Source organism: Phoca vitulina, unplaced genomic scaffold (assembly GCF_004348235.1).
Source record: "Phoca vitulina isolate PV1807 unplaced genomic scaffold, GSC_HSeal_1.0 scaffold26, whole genome shotgun sequence".
Lineage (NCBI taxonomy): Eukaryota > Metazoa > Chordata > Mammalia > Carnivora > Phocidae > Phoca > Phoca vitulina.
In genome coordinates, this window is record NW_022589729.1 from 7,573,175 (window position 1) to 7,595,125 (window position 21,951).

General features: G+C 40.2%; 2 protein-coding genes across 4 annotated transcripts in view; both read right to left on the minus strand.

The window, feature by feature from the left end:
• The window catches only part of TGFB2 (transforming growth factor beta 2), a 79,220-nt gene extending 72,603 nt beyond the window's left edge, over window positions 1-6,617 (minus strand). For all 3 annotated transcript variants that reach the window (XM_032422120.1, XM_032422121.1, XM_032422119.1), the window contains exon 1: window positions 5,626-6,617. In XM_032422120.1, coding sequence (XP_032278011.1) covers window positions 5,626-5,971 — 346 coding nt within the window. In that variant the 5' untranslated portion in view covers window positions 5,972-6,617. The remainder of the gene's footprint in view (window positions 1-5,625) is intronic.
• Window positions 6,618-12,520: 5,903 nt separating this feature from the next.
• The window catches only part of RRP15 (ribosomal RNA processing 15 homolog), a 48,019-nt gene continuing 38,588 nt past the window's right edge, over window positions 12,521-21,951 (minus strand). The window contains exon 5 of the mRNA XM_032422198.1: window positions 12,521-21,525. Within this exon, the coding sequence (XP_032278089.1) occupies window positions 21,382-21,525 (144 nt within the window). The 3' untranslated portion in view covers window positions 12,521-21,381. The remainder of the gene's footprint in view (window positions 21,526-21,951) is intronic.

The following is a 21,951-nucleotide window of genomic DNA, read 5'->3' on the forward strand; positions in this document are numbered from 1 at the left end:
GCAGAGCCAAGGCCACCAAGCCGACCCCAGGACGCAAGGAGGTGGACGTGGTCACGGTGCAGAGCAGCTCCACACCCACCTCCGGCATCAGAGGTTAGAAAAGAAACAAAACAAATGACAAGCAAAACCCCTCCGCGGTTGCTGCGCGAGGCGAGTTTCTCCTAAACAAATGACGGAGGCAAGCTTTCAGTCTAAACAAGCCCATCAAAGAATCCTTAGCCTGTTATTAAATTTAAAGTACCTGGAGAACACTGAATTCCTAGGTTTAAAACGATCTCTGTTTAAAGAATATTAAAAAACAAAAGCACGCCATATGGTTTCAAAATGACAATGGAAACGTTTGTTTATCTGGGCCAGAGGCACATTTCATCAAGCTGTTCCGAGCCTGCAAAGTGGAATACACCCTGCAGCAGAAGGGCTGCCTGCGTAGAGCGAGCACATCTGGCAAATCCAGAGCCTCTCTCCAGGATCCGTCAGGACCGGAAATGCTACATCAAGACAGCTGAAAGGGCTGTTTTCAGAGCTCCTTCACGCAGTCGCTCTGCCCTAAGGCTGCTGCTCACCTTTCCGCCGGGAGCAGAAAGGCGGGGGGGAGGGGCGACAGGGGAGGGCGGAGTCACACCGAGTCCCATCCGGTGGTCGCCCGCACGCTCGCCCAGGGCCGGGCTCCTCCACTCGGTGTCCCTAACCTTCTAAAAATGCAGCCTGGAGTGTGTTGTAATCTCTGGGCGAAGGCCTAAGAGTCAGTGACCTCCTCGGTGCTAACCCAGATTTGATGTGGGATCAACAGTGAGTCATTAGCCTTTTTTTTCGCGTCTCCGTTTCCTCTAGGAAAAATGATCTGTCATTCTTTTATATCTTTATATGAAAGATGCTGCGACTAGGTTACATCAGCGTGTTCTCACCAGGGGAAAGTCGGAATTTACAAAGTGCAGCTCCGTGAGTGGACCCCAGGGGTCGCTGTGGAGACACAGAGGGTGCCAGGTCCCTCTGCCAGGTCAAGGGGTCCCCACCTGCCCCTCTAGCCTCGCAAAGCCCAGCCTCCACGGGACGGGGACTCCTCAGGGGAGGCTCGCGGCGAGCTGTTCTCACTTGGCAACAAAGCCTGCCCAACTACTTCAGTGATAAACAGTATCCTTCTCCTAGTCTTTGAAAAGTAAAAGAAGGAAAGGAGAGGAAATCCTGAAAGAAGAACGTGACCCAAGTTTACTGGAACCACAGTTAGGCACTAGAGTTAGTACAAGCAATGATACAGTAAAAATGCAGAAATTGAAGTTTGTTGTGTATTAATAACTCAATCATTGTAGAAGTCAAGGGGTCAAATCCGATTGTCTCTGATCTTTCTCTTTTTCTTTCTCACACATCCTCACCAGAGAATCTTAAAAAATAAAATCCCTGGATATAAAGCAAAAATACTACTATGCTCCAGCAATTGCTAATATTTTCCTTCATTGGGCAACTGGCCAATAGTCCAGCAATCTGTATACAGAAGGACATGTCCATGAATAGAATCTTATGTCAAATTCCCCAAAACCATAGTGCTATTGGTATTCATTCTACATTCCACGATTTCACTTGGAAAATTACAGGGGAAATAGAAAAGGAGATTGTTTGCTATTAAAGATTTAACATTCGTGTGAAACAACTACAAAGGAAACCTCATTGTGATGTCTCAGGCTGTATATTTTGGTTTATCTAACTCAATATGATAGAATAAATCAATACAATTATTTACTTTCTTCGGTTGTCTAGGTTGGAGATCCCACTCCTCATTAACATGAACTGCTTATTCTCCTTGCAAGGAAAAGCCAAGACAATTCCTCATTTCTTTTTTCTCTGTTCTGACTAACATCACATTGCTGCTGACTGAAGTTACTGATGGGTGAGGCAACATCATTATTTAGGCTAAATAAATGGGAAGTTTTGAGGTCTCCAATTTAGGTGCTTTAGGATCATAATAATAAAGTATCCACCACACAAAATGGTCCAATTCAAACTCCCATCTCATGAAGATAATTTTCTGATTATCTTTCCATTCAATGCTCTCATTTTAATCTCCTGTTGGTCATACAGATATTTGATTTTTAGGGTTATTACTTTTAAAATGGGACTCCTCGCAAAATTCGGTAACCCAAAATCGATAGCAGGGGTACGAGGGCTTCTCAACATGCGCATTACTGGCGATTCTTTGATGTATGTGCTGATGGTGGTGGGTGGAGGGAACCTGTCCTGTACATTTGAGGATGGTTAGCAGCCGTCCCTGGCCTCTACCCACGACATGCTCGTGGCATGCCTTCCCTAAGGGTCATGACAGCCAAAACTCCAGACTTTGCCCCAGGTTCCCTGGGAGGTGGGGGCCAGGGCAAAATCACCACCTTTTAGAACCCCAACACTGCCTGGTTTGTTACAATGAAAACAAGTGAGAGGAAAGATAGAAAATGAAACTTACTGTCTCTTTCTTTTTTTGACTGCCCAAGCCTCTACAGATTTTAACTGTCAGTCATCTGGATTCTCAGTCTAGTGAACGGAATCACTTTCGAGATTTCTAAAGCTTTGTGCGGTGTCTTTCCAACAGATATGCCTTGAACTGCAGATGGCTTGTCGAAAGGACTGGGGCGTCCACAAATTCCCACTGGGTAAACTATCGGTAAACCTTAGCATAACTCCACTTTGAGCCTTAAACTAACAGCATGTGAAAAGATCAATATGAATAAATTCAAAACTAATCAGACCCTTTCTTTAAATGTTGACACAGTATTATTTATATCCCATAAATACCTTCTTGACTAAAATTCATCCTAGGAGATTGGCACCTGGCCAGTTCTATTCATATTTACTGTATTTATACAGTATACCAGGCCAAGGATAATATTTAAAACAAAATATGCCTGAGGGCATATACAATATCTCTTATATTTTTACTTTTAAATCTCCACATTGCTAAAAATATGTAGTCTGAACTGTATAAAATGTCCCACAAAGGGCTATCAGCGATCTGTAATGATATATAGCTCATTGAGTATAATTAGAGCATATTTGTAATATTTGAGCTGAAGTCACTCCCTGAACGCTAATAAGTTGATGGTAAAAAATGAACCAGTGATCTTTCCCATGCCTTCATCTCTGGGGCTTATGACCCTTGCCGGATTCACTGCAAGAAATGACAGGCACACTCCCTCCCTTCAGCCACTTCAGTGACGCCTGAGTTAAGAGTTGGGCGGAAAAGTCCTAAAGAAGGAAAGCTCGTATATAAGCCAATGCTGTACTTTCAATTTGCTCTTTAAAAATACAGTGGAGTGATTTCTTCTTTTCTTCCTTTTTTTTGGAAGGGTTCACTATATTCCAGTATAACTAGAAAGTGCTGGAAAATCAGTTAACCTACTTTCTATAAAATTATCCACAGTTCTTGCACAGTAGTATCCAATCTACTCTTAATATGCTTTTCTGCCCCTAAACTTCCATAGAAGCCGGTATTCTCTGTATGAAAACTGATAGTATACTTTTTTTATACTGCACCTAGCAGAGCTTTTAATCTATTTGGTAGCTGGAGGTGGGATGGAGTAGAGAATCCACACACTGATCTGAGCTGTCATCCTCTGAAATCCTTACGTTCTGAGAATTTTTCCAGTTTGGGGATGATCATTTTCCTGGGTTGGACCACCTTGGCTCTTTGGACTGAGGTGTGCCGGAAGGAACAAAGAATCAACACTCTCTTAGGTAACTGGCTCTCCCCACACCTGTCTAATGATGAGGAAGAAATCAGACCTCCTGTCTGTTACAAAATGCTGGCAATTCATTTGAACTTCTGCAGGTAAACCCGGTTCAGATTCTATATAACCCACTTTACTTGCCCGCCTGCCCAAATACCAGTAGACCAGATACACGTGCTTGAGAAAGCAAACTGACTCAACTCTCCGTTTGGTCTCAATCATTCTGGACCAATTACAGTGAACTTGTTTTCCTAATATCTCCTTGGCTCCACCCCAGGTAGAAAGCTTTACTTCCTGAGGGGAATAACCAGGGCGGTGTGTATTTATCACCACTGTTGTGGATGGTGCCTAATTACAATAATAAAACCATCCTGCTTGCCAGGATCTCCCGGATCTACTCTGCTCGTGGACAAGAAGAGAAGGTGCAGCAAAAAGAAAGGTGGCCAGGAAGACTGCCGTGAGATCCATGGGCTGACATTCTGAGACTGTCAAGTACAAGACTTGGCAAGTCACAGAACTAGGATTTGTCAAACTAAAAATAAATATTAAAAAAGAAAAGTACCATCCTGCAATTAGAACCTCTAGGAGAAAACTATCAAGATGGCCATATTATCTATTTAGGCAAGACACAGAGACTTTGTGAAGGCAGCCAGCAAGTATATAGGGCATGGAAAGGGGAGGAGAGAAATGGGCAACCAATGAAAAAGTTTATGACTTGGGATTTGGAATACGCAAATGTTGAAGCTTTTTTTTCCCTTCTTCTTCTTCTTCCTGGTATTTAACCCTCTCAGGTATCACTGGATGCTTCTTCTCCTTTTCTTTTCTTTATTTCTTTTTTTTTTCCCCCTAAGAACTTGGAAATCATTCTCAGCTAACTGTCCTCTTCCCTTCCCCCCAGAGGAACTGCGATAAATCACGTCACTCCCGCTGCTACTGTATGCCAACTAGTTTTGAGGCCGCTGCCCTCAGAGAAGCCAGTTTAAAAAAAAAAAAAATCGGCTGTCTTCTACACTCTGTGAGATTTAGGAATGCACCGAAGTAACTGCAAGGAAGCCTAAGAGAGCTCAGGGAGCCGGGAGCGGCTCAAGAGGAGAAAGATAAACGGTAAACCCGTAAAGGAAAATGACCTGCTCCACCAGCGATCTTAAGAAGACAGGTCTGAGGGAATACTGAAAAATAACGCGAAGTAAAACACTTTTTTAACATCGTCAGAAACGAAGTTGTCCTTCCTGCCACTCCAGGTGACATCAAAGGGGGACGTGGTGACAAGATCTCGCCTTTGCGGGGTGTAAGCACCCAGCTGTGGCAAGAGATGCAAGAATTGAGGGTTCAGAGCTATTTTTCGAGGGGTCTCCAAATCGGGTTTTGCCTTGGCGATGCTGACATTTTCAGGGGCGTTAGAGACAATAGGGAAGGGTTGGAGAACCCGCTGATAGGTCGGCCCGGAAAGGGGCGCCTTCCGGAGAGGCTAGGTTTGAGCCACTTTTTTTTAACCCTTCGTGCGCCAGTTCGGCGGGCTCCACTCAGCCCGCAGCAAAGAAAACAAGCCCACCGAGACGTCCCGGTCTAACTCGGCCCTGGGGAGCGCCTCTCGTTTGACAGGGGAGGGGGCCTGAATCCTGGCTAGTGGCCGGGAAGAGACTTTCAGGGGCCCGAAGGAGAGCATAACGCCTCGTACGGGACCGAGGCCTTGGGGGAAGGGAGACATGGAGAAAATCAAGTCGAAAGTCGCGGACTGCAAGCCTAACGTTCTCAGGCACACAACCAGCAAGGAGGTGGGTGGGACGGAGGACCGGAGAGGGGGAGCGCAGACCGGGACCCGGAGCGGGAAGGGCCGTCCCTGGAGTCGTGGCGGCCCCGAGAGCCTCGGGCAGCGCTAAGCCTCAGGGAATGGAAGCGAAAAAACAGTACTTACTTTCCGAGGGGAAGAAGGGCGGCATGTCTATTTTGTAAACCTCCTTGGCGTAGTACTCCTCGTCGCTCCTCTCGCGCTCGCAGGCGGCCGCCCTCCGGCTCGCCTTCTCCTGGAGCAAGTCCCTGGTGCTGTTGTAGATGGAAATCACCTCCGGGGGGACTTCCTCGGGTTCGGGATAGTCTTCTGGGGGGCTGGTGAGCTTCAACTTGCTCAGGATCTGCCCGCGGATCGCCTCGATCCTCTTGCGCATGAACTGGTCCATATCGAGCGTGCTGCAGGTAGACAGGCTGAGCGCGGCCGTGACCAGATGCAGGATCAGAAAAGCGCTCAGCACACAGTAGTGCATTTTTTTTTAAAGGTGGAAAAAGTTAAAAAAAAAAAAAAGTAAAAAAAAAAAACTAAGGAAAAAAAAAGAAACCAACAACTCTCAAGTACAGATCAGGTAGATTTTTTTTTTTTTTTAATGCGAAACTTTTGCAAACAATCGAGAGTCAACGTCCAATAGAAAAAGGTATCTTGCTTGAATTCCTTTAAAAAGAAAATGCAAGTCTTTCCAAAAGTGGAAATATTAATACACGATGGGCAGGGGGAACCCTAACTTTGGGGAGTAAGAAAAAGTTTTCTTGGAGCGACGAGATGGGGGAAAAAAAAGAGACGAGTGGCTATTAGGCAGGAATAAATTTAAGAGGAGGAAACGGAGTTCAGTGTGTCAGTTTCGGGTGCGGAGTGGCGGATCTGAACTCGGCTCCTCCGGCCAAAAGGGAAGAGATGAAAAGGTCCCGGGGCTGGCAGCTGGCGATCTGGCGGGAGGGGCGCCGGGAGCGCTGTGCGGGGGGCCGCCGAGGCTGGCCGGGCGGTAATTTAGGTATTTAAAGAAGGAGCGGTTCGGCCCTGCCTTCCACTGCGGCGCTGAGAGCGGGAGCAGCCGCGGCTCCGGAGCGGAGAGCGCACACGTGTGTGAGTGTGTGAGTGCGTGAGCGGGTGTGTGTGCGCGCGCTGGGGGCGAGCCCGGCGCGCCGCGGGGAGGCGGGTGCGCTCCGCACGGCGCTCGGGACTCGGTCGGGTCCTGCGCGGGCCGCGGCGGCGGCGGCAGAGGCGGCGACGATCCTGCTCCCGGAGCTGCTGCGCGCGGTGGCCGACACCCCGGCCGGCGCGCGCCGACCCGCCCGGCTACTCCACGTCGTGCCGCCGCTCGCAGACGCGTCCAGCCTCCACCTCCCTCCTTCTCCTGCTCCTCCTCCTGCTCTCGCTCCAGACGCCAACCCGGCAACAGACGACCGGCTGCCGCCGTTGCCTTCAGCCCCGGGGACGCGCTGCCTAGGGAGTGTTATTCCTTAGGGGGCTGCGAGGGCGTCCCTTGGACTCCCACCCTTTCCCACCCTCTCCTGGTTTCTCTCCCACTCGGACTTTCTCGCGGCGAGTAGGTGGGCACTTGGCACCCTGCAATAGACCCTCTCCTTCGCCTTTCTGCAGCCGGGCAACCCCTCACTTTGCTCCCGAATGGCTCCCTAGACCGTTATACTATGTTCTCCATCCCTTTCCCCGTGTCCCCGTCACTTGCGCTCCTGCTTTTCTCTGTATTCCTTTCTCTGCCTCTCTCTCGCTCTACCTCTCCTGTCTGCCTTTCTCTCTTCTCTCTCTCCCTCTCTCTCTCTTTTCTCTCTCTCGTCGGGAGCTTCTGGAGCTCCCCTCGGAGCGAACCTTCTGCTGCCAGCAGATAACATCACGATCTTGCCTGGGAGGAGAGATTTATAAGTTCTCTCTGAACCACGTGTTTGCCTTCAACAAAGTGACGTGCTAGGATTACAGTCAGAAGTCCTCTCGTTTACTTAGACCACGAGCTCTCCCTGAACCGTTGAGGGGGTGTGGAAATGAGGACGGCTGTGGGGAAGGGAGGGAGGAGGTGGAGTGTGCGCCCTGACAACAGTGATTTATGGTATTTACTTTATATAGTCATTTTGGACCTGTCTGTTGAAGGACAAGCTATCAAGCGTCCGTTTTTACTTAGTGTGGCTCACTCACAGCCTCCCAAACTGAATCACTTGCTCTAGAAAGTCTTCCCTTCTGTATTGTACACACACACACACACACACACTCTCATGTGAATGGGCATGACACAGTTTACTCAGGACCCCCCCAGCCCTGACACATGCTTCCAATCTAAGATTCACTTCCTACCTTTTTAGTGGAATCATTTTCTGAGATCCTATAACACTGTGCTAGTACCGCTATCCTAAAGCTTATCTTACTATGGTTTGTTGTTTACAGTCTAGTCCCCCATTTGACTGTGAACTGATGAAAACATGAAAACAGCTCAATCTTTTTTATCTAGAGAATGAAGTACATTCACTTGTTTCACTGTTTGAATGAATGAATACCTTAATTTGCTGCACATGCCACCTCTTCATATGGCTTTCTCTTCCTCAGCTTCTTCCCTAGGTAGACATTAGCAACCAACTTCATTCTTTCCATAGCATACATCCAGGAAGCTGGAATTTTAAAGTGATGTCTACTGTTACGTACTACACGTTACTTGACATTTTCTATTTCAACCTAGTCTCAATTAGATGAATCCAAGAATGATTCTTGCCACCGTTCACTTTTCCCTTTGTCTTTTATTTTACCTAGTTACTCAAAGTCAACATTTTCATTTCATCATGACTATGACCATACTGACTAGAAAGATGATTTAAAGTGGAAACTCTGTTGAGTTTCCCCCCAAACTCAAAGCCTCTCTATTATTCCCTAGTTCAGATGTTTCTTTTCCATAGTAAGTGGTAGAGCTGCATTTTACAGTCAGGATCCATTGTCTGTGGACTTCTAAGATGCCGTATGTAAACTGGTACGAGAACATGTCTGACAAATATGGATTCCATAGTGAAGTAAGTTTGGGAGATAATGGGTCCCTGTTGCTTCTTACAGATCCACAATTCCCATCATCATGTTAAAGGCTCTGAAAATCTTGCAGGAAAAAAACAAACTGTTCAGCTCTTTTAACCTAGCATATTCTGAACTCCCCTTGAACATGGAATTCTTTACCTATTAGGGCACATTGGAAAACTCTGAAATAAAGAGATTGTTCCAATCCACTTCTGAAAGTTATGTATAAATCAGCATTAGCAGTTTCCTTTCCTTGAGGCCACTTTCAAATTGAAGTGGCTTGAAAAGAGTTGGACAACCAGCTGTCATGCTAACAGCCAAAGCAAATTATAATCAAAGAGGAGCTCCTGTGGGGCTAGCTTTCCCTCAGACTCATCGAGCTGCTATCCCTTTAAGTTCAGTTTGACAACTGCAAAAAACCAGCTCTACATTGAGGGGGCAAAGTGAATATTCATATACCTGAGGCAATTCTAAAATGTAGAGCAGGACTTGCAAACTAGAGCTAGTGACTGAAGACGCTGCCTTGGAGTACGGCTGGTTAACTCCATCATGATACTCCGCTGAGGTCATAGGTTCAGCCTCCCCACAAACCAGGGAGATTACCTTCTTGGTATAGACACCAATTTACCTGGGAGGTTAAGTGGATTCAGATTGAGTATGGATAGATTAGCCAAAGTCCACCTACATCACTTCGAGGAAAACAATGTAAGCAATAAATTCTTCTGATAACTCTTCCCAACATAAACATACACACTTATGTCCATAATACTTAGTTTGTTGAGCACTTACTGCTAACTTAACAACCCCTTAGACCCCCTGGCCTATTCATAAGAGAGTACTTCTAATTTCCCCAAAGCCCAGGAAGGTAGGGCAAGGGAGTGCGTGGTAAAATGTGGCATGGGCAAGTATAGTAACTGAGGGCCAGCAGGAGTGGAGTCCCTTTCTACCTCTCAGGTAGGAACCCTTTGAAGATGTAAACAGGTGAAGACTATAAGAGATGCCTCCACAAATGGATCCTTTCTTCTATTAAACTCTTCTGGAGCCTTTTGGAGCCTTTTCATCTCTATATTCAGGAAGTAAATATTCACTAAATTTATTGAGATCTTATTATGTGGGAGGGACTTCAGACACTCATCACGGTAAAAGGGTATTTAACTCATATAGATCATCTTGATTACCTTGAAAAGGTATTTAACTTATATAAACCATCTTGATTACCTCAAGGAGGCAGAGAGAGCATAGTGGTTAAAGGACAGGCTCCAGAGTCAAGTTTTCTTGGGTTCAAATTTCGGTCACTTTCTGGTTTTGTGATCCTGGCCAAGTTACTCAGATACTGTGTTAGTTTCTTCATCTGTGAAAAGGGGACAACACATAGTACCAACAAGATTATTGAGGACTGAATTACACAAGTTACACAAAACACTTGCAACAAACCTGGCACTTAGTATGTGCTCATTAAATGTTACCCACCCTTTTTATATCCTCATTTCTTCATTTTTGTCAGAGACTGTGCAATAAAAGACATGTGGTCTCTACTCTTTCTCATATATAAATAGAATGAAAAAGCTAGGGAAGATGCTAGTAAGACTTCGCTTCATGGTTATGCCTCCTAGGAGTTTGGTAAGTACATTCCCATTCAGTTATTTTAAACAGTCTGGTACTTTGCTCCCATGAATTGTAGGAAGACAGGACAAGAACATATACTTTTGGTGAACAGAACTCTAAACGACGGAAGCCCAGTTAAGTAGAAATTCCAGATTAAGGTCTCTTATTATTTAACACCCTAAAATGGACTTCTTTGTTTTCCAGATCAGAGAGGCAGAGGGTGTGGCTGTTTCAACCACTAGCCCTGCTCTGCTCATTAGCGGGTCTATTCACTTCAGTAATGTGGAATTCCTACAAGATGCTAAACAATGTCTGATACCTAAACTACTCATCCCTGTCCAGGGTTTTACCCTGTGGCTCCTAGGCAAGAGTTTATGATGTAGTAGGTCCTTCCTGACTAAAGAAAGAATAACTTCATTTGCAACAACTTTGAAAGCTTCCCGCAAGGGCTTCAAGCATTATAAAACCAGGAGGTAGGGAAAAGAAATCTATACAACTAGTGCCACTTGCTAAATACAAAATAATGCTTTAATGTGAAAATATATCAAAGCCTTTTAGGTTCTTCTAATTTTATATTTGATGCAATTCAAAAACACTCTTTGGTCTATAAAAAAATTTGTCTCATGTTCTGTTATGTATTTCTATAGCTAAACAAACTTCTGCTCTCAGAATAATGAAATGGAAAGGTTAGTGACTTCCCTATGAAAAATAATCCAATTACTAACTCCATTTTGTATCTGTAGGTTAATCTAAGACAGAAGTGATAAGGAGGGGACAATAGGCAGGGAGGAGAAAGCTTAAAGAGAAGATCAGAGGTGGTAAGAGATAAAGGGATCAACTCAAGAGATAAGGACTAGAGAAAAACAGAGCATAGCAGAGATAAACTCACACTTTAATGATACTCTGTGGGAACATTTGTCTTGCCCTTTGGAATTATGATTAGCTGATGGATTACTGCTTGTGGCTTTTGGGCACTTAAAACTCTACATATCACTACTTTTCTGCTCTGAGAGTTCCAACGGGAGGAAGTCTTTCTTTGGGAGGCAGTCTCTTAGTGGCCTGGGCTTTGTCAGCCCCAGGGTCTACTGAAATCTGGTTTCTTGCCTCTGGTGAAAGTCATCCACTAAAATAGCATTTAGTGACTGATATAAATAAATGAACATATGGGGACAGTTGTCATAGAGTATAAAATGGATACATGCTTCATCAAATGCTAATGCTGATAAAGAGAAGCCAGCAGCATTTTCCTCAGTCCTGTCCCTGACAGCGTCTCTACCACCTCCCTTACCCCCGCACCCCAGCAGTCCAGACACACTGCACAAAGCAAGAAGCCAGAATTAGGTTGCTGGGGGGAAAGGCAGAGAGAGAAATATTTCAACAAAGTAAAAAATACAAATAAAAGATGAGTAGGGAAAAAGAGAAGGCAAATGATAAAGACATGATTATGTGCCCATAATTTAAAAAAATGACTATCACAATGTGAAGTGAAATTTTCATTTTTTAAGATATGTATTCTTTGAATGAATTTGTCATCATCTCAGTGGGTATCACTGTGGGAGAATCTGAATGTGCACATTTTCATTAGCAAAGTTACCAACCTCTATTTCAAACCTTCTTGCCTTTCTGTTGCCTCAATTATCCTGCAATTAAAAAATGAAAACGAAACAAAAACCAACAGAGGGGATAGTAATTGCACATTAAAAGAAGAGCTGAATGTAGCTTTTTATGTTAGAAGGAAAAACTAGTAAATAAATATTTTAAAAAGCAAAGTATAAGTATACTTAATATTTTAAAAAGCAAAGTTATATGGGTGGTTTATAATCTATACAACTGGAGACTCTCAGCTACAAACTTTTCCTGATGTTTAAGTCTTAGAGAAGTAAGCTCTTACAACTAGGGTGACTGGATAATTTATCACACAAACCTGAGCACTTTCAAGACCGAAGAGGATGATATTTGTAAATACATTATAAGACAGAAGGGGTAAACTGGGACTGTCCCAGATAGTCACCCTATTTTGAAACAAAGCAACTTTAAAATCTGAATTGGTTAATGTCAGACATTCACCTGTTCTTGGTTACCATAGTGATATATTTTGCGTATTTCCAAGCCTTTTTTTTTCTTTGTCTATGCTTCAGATTCTAATAATCACCATCAGAGCTAAAATTTGAAAATGCTTCCTTGTACAGATTTAGCATTGATATAAACATGCATCACCCAAAAACTGAAGCCTTTAAGAGGTACTTGGTCAAGATTCTTTTGAGCTCCATGAAAGCCAGTCTCTCACATGGAAAGGAAGAAGATAAAAGATATTTAAGCATTTCATGTATTCTGTGCACAAATTTGTTTTTAAATTTTGGAAAATGAACAATTGATAAGAGAATTTGAAAAGTAAAGATGAATTCTGTCTTCTCATTTTAGTGTACAGAAAAAAAGAATGTCATCTGGTGCTTATGGGTCACCTAATACTGACATTTTTTACATGTTGAACTTCCCTGCTTAATAAACAGTAATGGCTTCACAAAACTAGAACTTAACTCAATCGAAAGGTTGTTTTCCTGTTAACTTGAAAATTGTTGTGATCCAAATTCCTACAATTTCTGCTTTAACCTTAGATTATTTTAGTTATACACATGTGCCCCTTTACAAGGCAGTATCTTTACAGTTTCTGTCAATGGCACGCTATTTACCATAAACCAAAGAAATAAATTTAGAAAATGGGTGTGTGCTATGACCCAAGAAGGACCTCAACCATACACAAACAGGATTTTGGTTGTTTGGTCAGTACAGATAAGATTTGCGGTTTTGCTTCTTTTAGAAATCTTTGTCTTTTAATGTTAATTAAGGTTATTAAACAACAGACAATGACAAAGTCAACCTAGTTATTTGAACAGTTGTAAAAATTAAATCTAATCAAAGCCACGTTGTATTGATTGCTCAGAGACTAGGCACTCATCTGGTTGAAGGGGAAAAAAAAAATTGTTATCAATCAGCTAATTCAATGATAGCCTAAATCATGCCACCTAGAGGAGAGCAGTGGTATTTCTCACAACTTCCTATTTGGAGAAAACCAACATGCTCAATTTTCTCTATTTTCATCACAGCTTATTAAACAATCATACAATTATCGTTTTGCTGTAAAAATCTTTTTAAAAACTAATCAAGTGTTACCTCAAGAATACTTCCCATCGATTTGTTGTTTAATTTCCAGAGGACAAGCACTATATAACAGAAACTACTGCACAAGAAAATGAAAGCTATAATTTGATGTATTGAATATACATTTTTCAGGAAAGATCCTACATCAGTAACAATGGAACTTCCATAATTCTAGTTATCTCCTAGCCAATAACATCCAAAGCTAAAATCTAGTCTTCCTGTATAAAGCATAATTTAAATATCTAAACTCTTAATAGCAAAAATGTCAGCACTTACATTTTTATGAATCATCAAAATGTCATTAAATAATAAACAGAAGCATATGGGCAATATATTGTATCTTGGTAATGAAAGGAGCAACAGAGTTGTGTTCTAAGAGACAAAACTATGGGATCCCACTCCAGTAGTAACACAGTTCCATTTCTGCAGAATCCAGATAATTAAAACATTTTAATTACCAGACATATTTAAGACCTAAAATAAACTCTCCAATGGTACATGGTATTATAAACAGACAGAGGCAACCAAAATGAAGCCTGGGAAGACATGCTACTTGAAACTCTAACTTGCCACTGCCAGGAAGGTTTTCACTTTTTGATACACGTTGTCCCCTCTACCTTCCCCAGGCCCTAGGTTTATGTCCTAAGTAAATGAAACTGAAAAATAGAACATGTCCATTTATTTTTCCAGAGCAAAGTTCAATTTCTAGAATCTCATTTTCTTTTTTTTTTTTTAGAATCTCATTTTCTGTAAGACATTAATATCACCTAAACTTAGAGAATTACCATTGTGTATAGCAGCTCTGTTGATTCAAGCTTGGACCTGAATGTATTAGCTGTGTGACCTTGGCAAGTTATTGAATCTACTACCTGTTCCCCCAGATGTTTACTGGGGACAATAACAGCACCTACTCTATGGGGTTATAGGAAGACTGTGTGAGCTAAGGGCATTATAAAACAAATAGTATCTGGCATATAATAATTACTGTATAAATGTTTGTTGTTATTATTACTTGTTCTGTTTCAACCTAAACTTGAATGATGGATGGGACCTATCAAAATAAGATGGTTGAGCATGAAAAGGCAATATTTTAAAAATAAATCAAGGAAATAGAGATACTCATTTCAAAATAAATTTCTATTAATCAAGAGACACAAAGTGACACAAGGGGGAAAGAATCAAATTTTTCATGTTCAATGTTCAAAGCAAGGTAACTGTTAAAATTTAAAAAAAGAAAAAGTAGGATTCTAGCAAACAGGACTCTTGATATAGTTACCTCTGCACTTCTCCGTATCAACCCTTAGAGTGTCCTAGGTAAGACAGTATTTAGAGTTTGAGTTCTGGAACAGTCTAAGTAGGCAAAAAATGTTTTAATATCTCATTAAATGTCAGGATCTTTTTACTCAGTGTGAGACTTGTCTTGCAAACTGTCAAAAATTATCTTCTTTAATAAAGAATGTATTCGTATATTCGTATATTCATCTAATGAATTTTTGGCATTTAAAAAACTTATCCTATCCGTGGTTTTAATCTTACCTTTTAAGTTAACATTATTGACACGTGTTTTCACTGGTCTTCACAGCCATCATTTCTAAATGGCAGCAGAAAAGTAGAAGTACCAAAGTTTATGTAAATGTTCTCTTATCACTGAAGTTGTAGGTTGTCCAAAATTTCTTGCCATTAAAAACAATGCTATAATATAATAGCGTTCACACAACATTTTTGTAATCAGGGTCTTTTCCTGAGGAGGGTTTCCAGAAGTAAGGTTACGGAGTCTCAATATGTATCTACTACCTGCAGACTGTAAACTTTTGTGGGGAGAAACATTTACAATCACATAGACCAGAAATGCATGACAAATCTACATGCACAGCACCTGATCCTCCAAATGCCTAACAGAAGACATTTCCTGAGACCCTCCCTACCACACAGCAGGCGCTGTGCTAGATAGACATTGTGGATAGATTATTCAAATTCTTATTATTTGAACAAGTGTATGCGTATGCCTGATTCACATGCTAGTGATACATCATTTCACCTATCATCAAGTGTATTTGGGAGTCCGTGGAAGAACCAAAATATGGCAGTTGTGGGTCACACAATCTAGTTATTCCTAGTGTTTATAGAGAAGGATAATATCACCTTCAATCTTTTTTTAACTATGGGCTTTCATATTTATAATACATTTAAGAGAGCCCAGTGTATTGTACAAAGACAAATATTATGTAGAAACACCCTGATGTTCCGCTTGGTAATTCGCAGTATTTCGGGGTGACTGCTGTGTCTGGGCGCCTTGCTGATGTTTGGAGAGCTGATGTCAATCTATTGTTTATGTCCATTCCATGGGAGGGGATACATTTTTACCTCAGATTGAAGTCTGGTTCTGCAAGCGCAAAAAGGCAACTGTCTAGTAGCCTGAGGGTGAATCAACAGCTGCAAGGCCACCCACGCGTTAAGGACAAGGCTCTCAGCTGTCTCTCCGTTCAGAGCCCCAGTTGGTCCTGACCCCATACAAATTTGGTGTTCTTGCTTTGATGTTTATGAACCGATTGCATTTAAATGCAGGATAATGATTCAGGGGTTAGAGAAACTGTTATTTATACAAATGTGGTTAACACCTCATCATTTTAAACTGGCTGTGCTAATAATGCTCATTGTGCTCTTTGTTTTCTGGGGTTTTTTTGCCCAAATCTGCAATCTACATTTGCTCTGGCAGGATGTCGAGTGTGTGCTGGAATAGACTGGAACTGCTGGACAACTCTAGAGGCCTGCGACTGACGGCACTTCTTCAGGGAACCTCCTAGCGTACACGGTGTCTGGTGTCTGTGGGTCTGGCAGTTCTCCAGGTGTCCTTGTTCACGTACCATAAATCTATTTTTTTAGAGAATCAATAAGATTTAAAGTTGGATGTATTCATTCTGAAAGCTGCAGATGATTACACTAAAAAAATGAAATGCTATTTGTTATTCTGGCCTCACATTTAAGGACCATAATTACCTGAGGAAATAATGTAATTACAAAGCAACTTAATGTATCTTCTTCAAAATACAAATAGTGAAAAAGAGAAATCGACAATGATTTAATCAATAAAATTACACCAATATTTGTATATACTTAAATTATATCCATAAAAGTTTATCACAAGAACTCACAGACATGATTTCAAAGTTTACTGATACATTATCAGACTAAATATACGCTAACTTTATTTTCTTCGCAGTTAGATAGACCACCATTGGCCACGTGTAGCTTTTAAAATTTAAAGTATAAAATTAAGTAAAATTTAAAACTCTGTTCCTTTGTATCACTAGCCACATTTGAAATATTCGGTAGCCACTTGGGCTACCATATTGGACAGTGGAGATACAATGTATCCAGCAACACAATCCTATTGGACAGTACTGACTTGGACGCTGAAGTTATAAGGAATTATGCTCACTCCTTTAACACACATCCTTGCTTACATCCTTGGTTGTAAACGCTGCTCACAAAGAGCATTTAACAGAAAGCTCAATATGTACCCCTGCAATTGGAGGGAGGGGGAAAAAGAGGGAAGAGGTGAGCAGTGCTGACTAGTTATTCTTGACAAAATAAAACATGTTCTGTAACTGTCTCTGAGGATACCTCTTCTGAGCACAAAAGGTTCATCACACATCTAGATAAAAAGCCTAAAACTATAACTCCCTGAAATTATGCTTAGTAGCCTGGATGAAAAATATTCATGTGGTTCTCTAAGCTAGAAAGCACTCTTTAGACAATCTAAAATTATTTAAAAAGCATTAGAAGATACCTTCCGTCTATAAATTTCTGATTAGATTCATTACAATTTAGTATTTTGTTAAACGTCAATCAGGTTCTAAATGTCTTATCATGGACTTCAAAGGCCATCTTACTTCCAAATCTGTTCACAGGTCTTCTTGATTAATACATTTAGTCAAGTTTCAGAAGAGTTCCCCTGGTGAAAAAGTTCACCAGGCCCAGCTTTGCTGCAATAGTCGCTAAGATTCAGCTATCCAGCTGGCCAAAATTCAGACCCCTGTTTCCTTGCCCTGCAAATATCTGCAGGGCTTAACAGTCTCTACCCATCACTAACATACCAAACAGACACAACCGGAACATTAATCCTAAGAGATGAATTTAAGGAAAGAGCAGAATGAATTCTGCTTCCTTCACTTCACTTTCAATTAAAGAAACAATGGTAGTTATGTCACATCTAAGTTGAAAATGTACAACTTGCTATTTTACACACTGCTATAGACTGAATATGTGTCTTCCCAAATTCATACATTAAAGCCCTAATCCCCAATGTAATGGAATTTGCAAGTGGAGCCCTTTGGAAGGTAAATTAGGTCACAAGGGTGTAGCCCTCATGAACGGGATTAATGCCCTTATAAAAGAGACTGAGGAAAGATGATCTCTCTCCTCCCCAAGTGGAGACACAGCAAGAAGTCAGCTGTCTGCAAACCAGAAAGAAGGCTCTCACCAGACATCAAATCTGCTGGCACCTCAATGGTGGGACTTATCATCCTCCAGAACTATGAGAAAAGTTTGTTGTTTTAGCCACCCAGTCTACGATATTCTGGTATAGCAACCTAGGCTAAGGCAGACAGATTGTAGACACAGACACATACATGCTTTTCTTAAGAAATTACAAAGGTCCAAAAATATATCTACTAATTTTTTAAATGTTTATTTTATTATTTTTTAAAGATTTATTTATTTGAGAGGGAAACGGAGAGTCTCCCAAGCAGGCCCTGCACCGAGCGTGGAGCCCAACACGGGGCTCGATCTCACAACACTAAGATCACGACCTGAGCCAAAACCAAGAGTCAGACACTCCACCAAATGCACCACCCAGGTGCCCCTCAGATGTTTATTTTAAAAGTGAAATTCATGTTGCACAAACACATCAACATCCTAAACACAATAATGGTACTCTAAAGTCATTAAAAAGCCTGAAGAAATAAAACTTCCATCCCATTTCACTTATGAATCTTTCCAGCACACAGATTGGTTAAAATCTATGATAAAAATAACAAAAAATAAGTAAAGATAAATAGGGAGCAAAAAAAATTATCCAAAGTTTGCCAAAGTATTGCCTTATTTATTTGACCTCCTCCTTTCTCTTCCATAGAAATACTCACACCCTTTGGGGATTCCGTTACAGGAATTTTCTCAGGCCTTACAAATTCTTTAACTCCTTAGCAACACGATTTACATCTTCAGTTTGTCTATGCTTCTGTTCACACTTCGAATCGGGAAGTCTCGGCTATTGTATGTTTAAGTAGGACATCTTTAGGCATCTATGGACTGTAATCAAATGGCTTTGTAATGAAGTACTGTATTCTCACCGCCAGAAGACCAGTACTGGAGGCAGGAATAGTTGGTGGCCACTGAATATTAAGTCTATTCATAGATGCAAAACACAATGACCAAGAGCCCTAAGAGGTTTCCAGGAATATAAACATTCCCTTTTCACTCCCTTGTAAAACACACAAAATATTTTAAAGTATTGGGACTTACCCTCAAATAAACCTTCCGGAACCTCCTCCTGAGTCATTTTCAGCTCTGAGTACTGAAGGTGAGCCTTCAGACCATTCCATCTAAAGGGCTTCCACGGTATGCTTTTCAATGAGTAGAATAATACTTGATCTATGTAGAATTCTAAGTAATTTGAAAATAAATTCAGTACTCTGACTCCAAGCTAAAGTGCTAAACTACTAAGATGATTCTAAGTGTTTTCAGCCGAAAACAGGTATTAATTTTGACTTTGAGAGTTCAATGCCTAAAAACAATTAATAACTGTTACTAAACTATGCTAAATATTGAGAACATTCACCACAGCCATCTAAATATCCAGATAAGGGGACAGGATAATACCTAGTTACTAGTTACCATTTCCCATAGTCTTTCTAAACAAATAAAAATAACCTTTTTATTATTATATTATTCTAGTTAACAAAAATAAAAACCAAATATTGTTATATTGAGATAAAGCAGGGAGGATCTAGAAATGTGGTTCTTTTTCTTGTCTCTCCCTAACTCAAAGACAATGTAGGAAGATAGAATAGATGCAGATTTATCTGATTGATGTGAGAAGAATTTAAATGCTGTAGGTAAAATACTTAGGGTAGAGGTGACAGAGCTAGAATATTTAAAACATTCATCTCAAGATACATATTTAGTTTCTAAAATAATAGGCTCATCCTTGAATTTATATTAATATGTGATGGCATTTTGCCTACATAGTGTATAGCTAAGATGCAGCAATACTAATACATATAAAACATCCCATTTTTATAAAAGAAATTATTTCATGTACTTTGAATATGCTTTATAGTGTTCTAACATAAGTGATAAAATTTTTTCTTATACTGCCAACTTGTCTTTATTTAGGAATCAAATAATTTCTGAAAGAAGAAAATCTGCATAAGTTCTCTTCCTTATTTTCAGTTAAAAAATTTTGCCCAATTTTTCTAAATTAAACCAAAAACTACGTGAGTTTATGTTTCAAAAACATTTTAGTAAATAAAAAGTTATTTACCCATTTCTGTCATTCAAATGTACTATTCAGAAGAATTTTGCAAAGCTTTAACATGATCCAGAATAAGATTAAGAGCAAAAAAGAAGTATAATCTTTAATTCTGGGGAGAAAAAAGTTTTTAACTGCTCAAAGAATTTTCTTTTTCAAAATTATGTATATGTTCAGTTATAATGGAATATTCACCTGTGTTAAGTTATATCGTGATAGTTAGCACTCTTATTATTTGAAGAAGTATTTGTTCACATTTATTTATATTACCCTGACAAAATGGTAGTTCTATAATTTAATAAAACACTGAAGTTCAAAAGTTGGGATAAATACAAAAATGTATCACTTGATATCTTAGGTGTGCATCTTCCTTTATGATAACAAATACCAGGCCATGGACTAATTTAACCTTGGATATGTAATACTTGTTAACACTCAAATGGGTTTGAAAATATAAACATCTCTGCTCCAGCATAAGCTTGAGGGGAGGATGCAAGTATGTGCAAATGAGTAGTAGAAGGGAATGATTTTTATTATGGAAAGATGGGAAAAGGAATGGATCCCTTTTTTAAAAGGAACAGATCACATTTATTAAACAATTCCTTTATAAACTTTAGATCTTAGACCTAGTCGCAAAGAAATTTTGGAATTATATTCAACAGTCTTACTTCTTTTTGTTTAACATCCAGATACTAAGTCACCCAATTTAATCATCTTTAAGGGAACATAAGGAACCAAATCCACAAACAGATGGGAGTATTCTGGTGCAGACCACCTGCAGTCAAACTCTTATCAATTCACTGGCCAGTCAAACCATAAAAGAGAATTTAAGCTAACTCAAATATTAGGGAAAAGCTGGGGGAGGGGAGAGCCTAAAACATGTCAAATATGCTTTCTAAGAAATTATGCCTCACTGCATAAGTTAAACATGAGAATTTCTACCTCAGTAAATTTCTCATACAAAAATAACGTAACACTTATATATGTTTTAGCATATAAAAGGACATAATAGAAAAGTAGAGACTTGGTGTGTTTCTTAAATCTTATTTACCAGGAGTTCTAAAAATGAAATTATCACCCTGAATCAGAAATACTATCATTTTAAATTTCACTACATAGGTTTCTCAATAGCTCACCAAAACAAATACCAAAAATTCCCCTCACAAAAGCACAAACACATAGGACCAGTAAGTTGGAAAGCTGAAAAATATTAACTTCAAGGAGTTCATTTTAATTATGAAAAGCACTGCATTTCTAGAAACTGGTGATACTGAAACAAAATACCAATATCCATGACCAATACGTAAACTTATAATGATCCAGGCAAAATGTGCATCTCGCTGGTTAAGCAGAAATACTTCTTTTTACAAATGTTTGAGAAACAATGCTTAAAATTATACAAGGTTTGAGAAACCTAATTTAACAAAGTTTTCATGAAAAGAGAAAACACCAAAGTTGGTAATAGTAAAAGTCTTTTGGCTTTCTACAAATGATAGCTTCATTAGCCACAGACCTTTGAAAGCACAAAGTATTTTTCTAGGAAAAAAAGAATGATTGTATGCTGTGTTTCCTCTACAATCTTATGTATCCGAGTCGCTCCCAGACCCTGGCTCACTGTTATCCGCACCATCACTTTCTTTGTCCCAGTCTTTCATGGACGCTCCCATCATGAAATCATCACGTAAGATTGTCCATCCAGGGCCCTCTTCTGATTTCATTTCAGCCTGAGGACAATTACAGAAAAAAACATCAAAAGGCAATTTAATCATAAGGAAATAAAAAAGCCCAAGCTACAAAACAAACTTATCAACACTTAATTTCATAAAAGGAATGAAAACAAGACAAATCATAGTTTAATTTATACACTTTGATATAGACACAAATATGTATTAGAGCTATATGTTAATAAACTACTTTTAACCCCATAAAAGAATCATGGAAGCAAAAAAAAAAAAAAAAAATTTTTTTTTTTGGCAGGGGGAGGGAATATAGTAAAATCTAGGTTTGCTATCAATTTTTAAAATCTGGAAATCAATACAGACTTAAATATAACATTTAGTGATGATTTATTAGAAAAATTCTGGCAAATTATTTTAAAACAAATAAATATTTATCAAAGGTGTATCACACAAAATAAAAGAGAGAAAAGG